This window comes from Gigantopelta aegis, chromosome 15 (assembly GCF_016097555.1).
Source record: "Gigantopelta aegis isolate Gae_Host chromosome 15, Gae_host_genome, whole genome shotgun sequence".
In the NCBI taxonomy this organism is placed as follows: Eukaryota; Metazoa; Mollusca; class Gastropoda; order Neomphalida; family Peltospiridae; genus Gigantopelta; species Gigantopelta aegis.
Genome location: NC_054713.1, coordinates 42965562 through 42974169, shown reverse-complemented (window position 1 = coordinate 42974169; position 8608 = coordinate 42965562). Strand labels below are relative to the sequence as shown.

General features: G+C 40.4%; 1 protein-coding gene across 1 annotated transcript in view; it reads right to left on the bottom strand.

Annotated features, from left to right (window-relative positions):
- Window positions 1-2955: 2955 nt before the first annotated feature.
- LOC121390783 (caspase-3-like) overlaps window positions 2956-8608 on the bottom strand; it is a 28178-nt gene continuing 22525 nt past the window's right edge. Inside the window, exon 8 of the mRNA XM_041522709.1 lies at window positions 2956-3266. Within this exon, the coding sequence (XP_041378643.1) occupies window positions 3260-3266 (7 nt within the window). The 3' untranslated portion in view covers window positions 2956-3259. The remainder of the gene's footprint in view (window positions 3267-8608) is intronic.

Sequence of the window (8608 nt, the reverse complement as noted above, 5' to 3'; positions counted from 1 at the left end):
AAAGGCCGTTGTATGTGCTATCCTGTCTGTTAGATGGTGCCTATACAATATATCCTGCTACTAATGGAAAAAATGTAGCGGGTTTCCTCTTTAAGACTATATGTGACAATGTCAAAATTACCAAATGTTTAACATCCAATAGCGGACGATTAAAAAATCAATGTGCACTAGAGGTGTCATTAAACAAAATAATAATAATAAAAATTGTCTGACATATTCACTTCAATAAAGATTTCTCTTATTTATAGTGGTGGGTTCCCAGTGTGAGTGTTCCTCTGGACATTAAAGGCGAGGAGGGGGGGGGGGGGGGGGGGGGGGGGGGGGGGGGGGAGGGGAGAGAGACAAAAAGAAAACAAAAAGAAACAAAAAGAAACAAAACAACAACAACAACAAAAGAGAAAGCACCATATCATTCTTCAAGTTAAATTTATTTAAGTAGAAAACAATTTCTGCGAACCATTGCGATATATAATCCGACAACTAAAGCAGCATTCTCTGTAATATTATTAAGTCGGCAGTCGGGCTATCCAATGACGTGTATTTCCCGATCTATGCAGCAGATCAGGTATTCGGGGCTGGGGGCGGGGCCGGGGCCAGGGCCGGTGCCGGAGCCGGGGCAGGGACTCTTCACCAGGTGGCGCTCTGAAGGCAGTGGGTAAATATAGCGACAAAATGCAAGTCTCCCGTCTACACAAGATCCGCCACGTTTTTCACATTCATTGGCTAAAAAACAAACGTGTACATCAGTCGTACCTAGCGCATAACTAACCGAGGGTTGGGGTAGGGGGAATATTTGATGGGGTAGTAGTAAAAGATAATGAATGCACAATACTATATATATATATGGCTGGGTAATATAATGTATACTGTTTTATTTTTCATTATTATTCATCATCCACAATCTACAAAACTAAATTGTCCTGAAAAAAAAAAAAATATATATATATATATTTTTTTTATTTTTTAACGTCTTTATTTTAAAATATTCCGGGAAGCATACCTCCGACTCTCCCCACCCCCACCCAAGGGGGCGGGACGTAGCCTAGTGGTAAAGCACTCGCCAGATGCGCGATCGGGCTGGGATCGATCCCCGTCGTGGTTTAGCGAATAAGTGCGCATGCGCAGAAATGGCAAGAAATCTCATCCCATCCTGTAAAGTTCTCCCTCGTGGTCGCCAGCTAGACTGGGATTTTGTTATTAATGTTACGTTACTGTGATGGGATAGAACACGATGATACCAGTCAGATGTTTTCGCGATAGCTTACCCTGAACACGCCACTCATTAAAAGTTTTTTATTTAACGACTCCACTAGAGTTTGGATATCAAACATTTGGTAATTTTGACATAATATTAATATAGTCTTAGAGAGCAAGCCCGCTGCAATTTCTTTTCCATTAGTAGCAAGGGATATTTTATATGCACCATCCCACAGACAGGACAGCACATAAAACCACGGCCTTTGATATGCCAGTCGTGGAGCACTGACTGGAATGAGAAATAGCCCAATGGTCCCACCGACGGGGTTCGATCCTAGACCGTCCACGCAGCAAGCGACACTGATTAATATAATAACCGTGAGAGAAGATCACCAACGTACCTGGGGCGGTAAAGCGCTCGTTTGATGCGCGATCGGTCTAGGATCGATCCCCGTTGGAGGGCCCATTTGGCTATTTCTCGTTCCAGTCAATGCACCACGACTGGTGTATCATAGGCCATGGCATGTGTCATCCTGTCTGTGGGATGGTGCATATAAAAGATCCCTTTGTTACCAATTGAAAAATGTAGCGGGTTTCCTTTCTAAGAGTATATGTTAAGATGATGAAATGTTTCATATCCAATAGCAAATGATTAATAAATCAATGTGCTCTAGTGGTGTCGTTAAACAAAACAAACTTTAAACGCGCAGACCCTAATTTTAACCCTTAAAAAATGGACACCAAGTTTAGTTAATTTACAAACCTGTAACACATACAGATAATGTTACAATAGAGTGAAAGAAGAGTATGTGAGGTTAAAACGGGAAATATCCTTAAAAGTAAACTAGAACTCGAATCAATAAACCAATACTTTAAAAATATGAAAAATGCTCTATCTTTTTTTTTCTTTTTTTTCATCCTGGACCAGAAAACACTTCGGTTCTGCAGAAATGGATCATCTAAAGAATAAAATATAAGTAATGTTGGATTTCAGTGATCATAAACGGCTCTAATGGTGAAAAATATGCTGCAGTATTTAAAAACTAGGGTCTGTCCCTTTAATTGTTTAACTTTTCAACTTACCTGCACTGGTTAAATACAAGAATGTAGCACCCAGAAGAAGAATTAATAGCTTCATGTTGCCCACGTGTACACACGCAACAAAAAAAAAAAAAGTCTTAACAGATCATGTGAACCAACGTTGTGAATGTCACGTGATATAGGCTACAATCTTATCTTACAATACACAGTCATAAGAATAAGAAGGAAGGAAGAAATGTTTCATTTAACGACGCACTCAACACATTATATTTACGTTTATATGGCGTCGAACATATGGTTAACGGACACACATATAGATAGAGAGGACACACGCTGTCGCGACTTCATGGGCTACTCTTTTCGATTAGCAGCAAGGGATCTTGTATATGCACCATCATATGCAGGACTTTTAATTGCGAATATATTAAAAACTGGTAAAAAAAATATTTTTTATTTTATTTATACTTGATATATATTGTAAAATTTATACGTAGATACCAAACAATAGTGAATTACGTTTTTGATAAACGAGGACCTTTAAACAAAAAATTGTCTGACATATTCACTTCAAGAAAGGTTTCTCTTATTTATGACGGTAGGTACCCAGTGTGAGTGTTCATCTGGACATTAAATGCAGGGGGGGGGGGGGGGGACAAAAGCAAAAGAAAACAGAAAGAAACAAAAGCCAAAAACAATAACAAAAGAGAAAACGCCATATCATTCTTCAAATTAAATTTATTTACGTAAAAAGTTTTGTTTTCTGCGAACCATTGCGATATATAATCCGACAATTAAAGCAGCATTCTCTGTAATATTATTAAGTCGACAGTCGGGTTACCCAATCACGTGTATTTCCTTATCTACGCAGCAGATCATGTATTCGGGGCTGGGGGCGGGGCCAGGGCTAGGGCCGGTGCTGGGGCAGGGTCTCTTCACCAGGTGGCGCTCTGATGGCATTGGGTAAATATAGCGACATAATGCAAGTCTCCCATCAACACAAGATCCGCCACGTTTTTCACATTCATTGGCTGAAAAACAAACGTGTACATCAGTCGTACCTAGCGCAAAACTAACAGAGGGTGGAGGTGGGGGAAATAGTTGATGGGGTAGTAAAAAATAATGAAGGCACAATACTATATACATGTGTATATATATATATATATATGGTTTTTTCTAGCTAGAGAAAAGAAACTAAATCTTCGGGTTGGGTTGCTTTTTGTATTGGCGGATCCAGAGATCCAAAAGTTTTATTTTTATTTTTTCTGTATTATTCATCACCATCATCCACAATCTACAAAACAAAATTGTCCTGAAATAAGTTTTTAAAAAATAATAATACTTTTTGGCGTCTTTATTTATTCCGGGAAGCACCCCCCCCCCCCCCCCCCCCACACACACACACACACACACCCGAATCCCCCTCCCACCCACGGGGGCTGGGCGTAGCCTAGTGGTAAAGCGCTCGCTTGATGCGCGGTCGGTGTGGGATCGATCACCGTCGGTGGGCCCATTGGGCTATTTCTCGTTCCAGCCAGTGGATCACGACTGGTATATCACAGGCCGTGACATGTGCCATCCTGTCTCTCATGATGGTGCATATAAAAGATCCCCTTGTTACCAATTAAAAAATGTAGCGGGTTTCTCTCTAAGAGTATATGTTAAAATGATCATATGTTTCATATCCAATTGCCAATGATTAATAAATCAATGTGCTCTAGTGGTGTCGTTAAACAAAACACATTTTAAAGGCACAGACCCTAGTTTTAACCCTTAAAAAATGGAGACTAAATTTAATTAATTTAAAAACCTGTAACTCATTGGATAAAGTTACAACAGAGTGAAAGAAGAGTCTGTGAGGTTAAAACGCAAAACATCTTTAAAAGTAGACTAGAACTCGAATCAATAAACCGCTACTTTTAAAATATGAAAAATGCTCTTTTTTAGCATTAAAAACACCATCCTGGACCAGAAACACTTCAGTTCTACCGAAATGGATCATCTAAAGAATAAAATATAAGTAATGTTGGATTTCAGTGATCAATATGCTGCAGTGTTTGCTGTCTGTCCGTTTAATTGTTTAACTTTTCAACTTACCTGCTCTGGTTAAATACAAGAATGTAGCACCCAGAAGAAGCATTAATAGCTTCATGTTGCCCACGTGTACACACGCAACAAGAAAAAAATGTCTTAACAGATCATGTGAACCAACATGCTGTGAATGTCACGTGATATAGGCTACAATCGTATCTTACAATACACTGTCATAAGAATAAGAAGGAAGGAAGGAAGAAATGTTTCATTTAACGACGCACTCATCACATTTTAATTACGGTTATATGGCGTCGAACATATGGTTAACGACCACACATATATAGAGAGAGGACACACGCTGTCGCCACTTCATGGGCTACTCCTTTCGATTAGCAGCAAGGGACCTTGTATATGCACCATCACACACATGATAGCACATACCACGACCTTTGATATACTAGTCGTGGTGCACTGGCTGGAGCGAGGGTTATAATATGGCGTCGGACATATTATTAAGGACCACACATATAATTAGAGAGGAAACTCATTGCTGCCACGTTATGGCCCACGCTTTTCGATTAGCAACAAGGGATATTATATATATATATATATATATAGGCAGGATAGTACATACCACTTTGTTATAGGCTTTGTAACACCAGTACTAACTGTGGAGCACTAATGTTGCAACGAGTTGTTTCAAACTATATCCAACGAACGCGAGTTGAATTCGTTTTTAATAAAAAAGAACAATAAGATAATCCGAGAGGAATGTAGTATTGTATCTCTTACATATCCTTAAAACCCAGGTTTAGAACGCAGTTAAACGTCTGTCCCAACAAAAACGTATTTACTGTGCTTGCGCTTGTAATTAACTCACATCACGCATTCCAAAACAATCAATTTCGATTTCATTGGATGGTATGGCTGTGGCAACTGAGTCATCACCCAGTCGCCAGTCTTCGAGTCGATAACACACATACAGGTGTTACTGCCATGTGAGAACACAAATAACGCATGGGGATATCACCCACCACCGGGTGTGTAATGCTAGTTTCACACTACCAACCATCACGACGGAGTTGGCCAACTCGCCGACTTCTACGACTGTCAAGTTGCTAGTGTGAGCGCTCCTACAACTCGATTCTCGTCGTATATAACTCCTACGACTGTCCAGTTGCTAGTCAGAGCACTCTTACAACTCGATTCTCGTCGTATACAACTCCTACGACTGTCCAGTTGCTAGTCTGAGCGCTCTTACAACTCGATTCTCGTCGTATACAACTCCTACGACTGTCCAGTTGCTAGTCTGAGCGCTCTTACAACTCGATTCTTGTCGTATACAACTCCTTCGACTGTCCAGTTGCTAGTCTGAGCGCTCTTACAACTCGATTCTCGTCGTATACAACTCCTACGACCGATTAGTTGTTAATCTGAGCGCAATCTTCGATAGTCGAGAATTGAGTGGGGAATACAACGCAATCATCCAGTTGGGGAGATTACAACGCAACCATCGAGTTCGCCCACTTTGTCGTGACAGTTGAAAGTCTGAACCTAGCATTTGAAATCATGATATACACATTCGTAGTAAAACTGAATTTCACAGGTAGGTAATGCCAGGTTTAAATTACACACACGGGCTGCTTGTTATAGAGTTTCTTGCAAGAGCTCCTCCTCCTCCTCTGCGTTCATTGGTCTATGCAAGTGGCGGGAACTTGTATAGTAGCTTAACTATGTGCCCACCGCGTCAGATATGTATGCGTACGCTTTCACGCTATGTTAAAGTTTGTTTAGTTTAACGACACCACTGAAGCACATTAATTAATTAATGATCGGCTATTGGATGTCAAACATTTGGTCATTCTGACTCGTAGTCAACAGAGGAAACCCGCTACATTTTTCCTAATGCAGCAAGGGATCTTTTATATGCCCTTTCCCACAGACAGGAAAGCACATACCACGGCCTTTAATATATCAGTCGTGGTGCACTGGCTGGAACGAAAAATAGCCTAATGGGCCCGGCGACGGGGATCGATCCCAAACCGACCGTTGTCTTGTTTTCAATTTGCTTGTACTGAGATGCTTAAAGTACTGTAGAAAAAAGATGGCTGATTTTGATGTTGAAGAATGGGCCGAGCGATTTGAAATAACAACAGCAACTATTGTGGCCTTGAAAGGAAAAGGTTTCCACATCAAAACAGCGTTGGCAAAACTCATACCAGAGTTGATTTCGAAACTCTTTCAAACAGGTACCAAAGGAATTCTACCCGCCCAAGCTTTATTGATGGAAGATGCTGGGGGGTTTTCATTTAAGATGAAAAGCATTCCAATATCACGCCATCCGAGACGACTTCACAACCATGTCCGTCCGATAGCAACGAAAGAAGAAAGAAATGTTTTATTTAACGACGCACTCAACACATTTTATTTACGGTTATATGGCGTCAGACATATGGTTAAGGACCACACAGACATTGAGAGAGGAAACCTTCTGTCGCCACTTCATGGACTACTCTTTTCGATTAGCAGCAAGGGATCTTTTATATGCACCATCCCACAGACAGGGTAGTACATACCACGGCCTTTGATATACCAGTCGTGTGCACTGGCTGGAACGAGAAATAGCCCAATGGGCCCACCGACGGGGTTCGATCCCACACCAACCGCGCATCGAGCGAGCGCTGTACCACTGGGCTACGTCCCGCCCCTGATAGCAACGGAGAACTCAGTTACGGGGACATCGTAGCAGTGGAATGCAACGCATCCATCCAGTTGGGGGATTACAACGCAACCATCGAATTCGCCCACTTCGCCGTGACAGTTGATAGTCTGAAGTTAGCATTTGAAATCATGATATACACAATCGTAGTAAAACTGAATTTCACAGCTGTTGTAAATCTGCCGCATACTATAAGAATAGAGTAACATAATCGATTATAAGTGGGTGAAATCTGTTAAGCCATATAAAGAGAGGCCAACGTCAGGTAATTGGTTATTTGTCGCACGCTCACAGTAATGGCAGATGTCACAGCAAGGTCGCAACAAAAGGAGGGCAAGGGAGTAGTTGAGCCACCCCACCCCTCATCAAAGAGGGCGGGGGGCTGGTCGGGGCGAATACTATTATAAAAAGTTTGTTTTCAGTCCTACAACAATAACAAGAATAAAATATTAGCTATAAAATGTACCAGTTTATTATCAAAACAATTTTTTTTTTTTAAATCCTTGTGACGCACCTGTACAATGCTTTTATTTTAATCCGCTGTTTTTAAAAATGTTTCGTTTGCTCGCAAATAAGAGCAGCATGGGTTATAAAAAAATAATAATAATAATTTAAAAAATACAAACAGTATATATATATATATTAATCACAGTAAATTGGTAATTGTTTTGTAATCATAAGTTTCGAAATAAACAAATAAACAAATTATAAAACTATAGTACGCTCTAGCTGTATACATGTTCTGAGAGCTAGTTCGGTCAACGTTTGCTAAATTGATTTTTAATCTACAAATTAAACCGAATGACGATTGCGGGAACAAGAGAGAGGAAACCTGCTACAAGTTTCCATTAGTAGCAAATACGAAAGTGTGTCTTTTTATCTATTGCCAATAAAGATGTTGTATTTTGTTGGGTGGCCAGACCAGGTTGGTATCAGGGGTAATGAAAGGGCAGATTTTGCTGCCAAGTCTGCTTTGGATTTGCCTCATGCCAGGGTTGGTGTACCGTATACTGATTTTAAACTTAATATCAACCAATTTATCTTTTCGACTTGGCAACGTGATTGGGACGGTGAGGTTGCGAACAAGCTTCATGCTATCAAGCCAGTCTTGGGAGAGTGGCAGTCCTCCTATAGACAGTGCAGGAAGGATGAAATGGTCTTGTGTCGTGCCCGCATCGGCCATACTTACTTGACCCATTCGTTTATCTTAAAGAAAGATCCTCCACCTCAGTGTGAGCACTGTCAGTGTCTTCTGACTGTGCGACACATTTTGATGGAGTGTAAGCAGTTGTCAGCAACTCGAAAAGATTTATTTGGACAAAGAAATGTGATGGAATCATTTCGATTCTATCCAGAACTTTTATTGCAATGTTTACGTGATACTGAGTTTCATTCTAAATTTTAATTATATCTATCTGTGATATTTGTATTTTTACACAGTCCTTTACACTGTGTTTTTATTTACCTGTTGAATTTTTATATTGATGATGATCATCACACTGTTGTTGCATTTTACCATAGTTTGACACCCAATAGCCGATGTATTTTTCGTGCTGGGGTATCGTTAAACAATCATTCATTCCATTAGTAGCAAAAGCTATTTTAGGATAACACATTCCA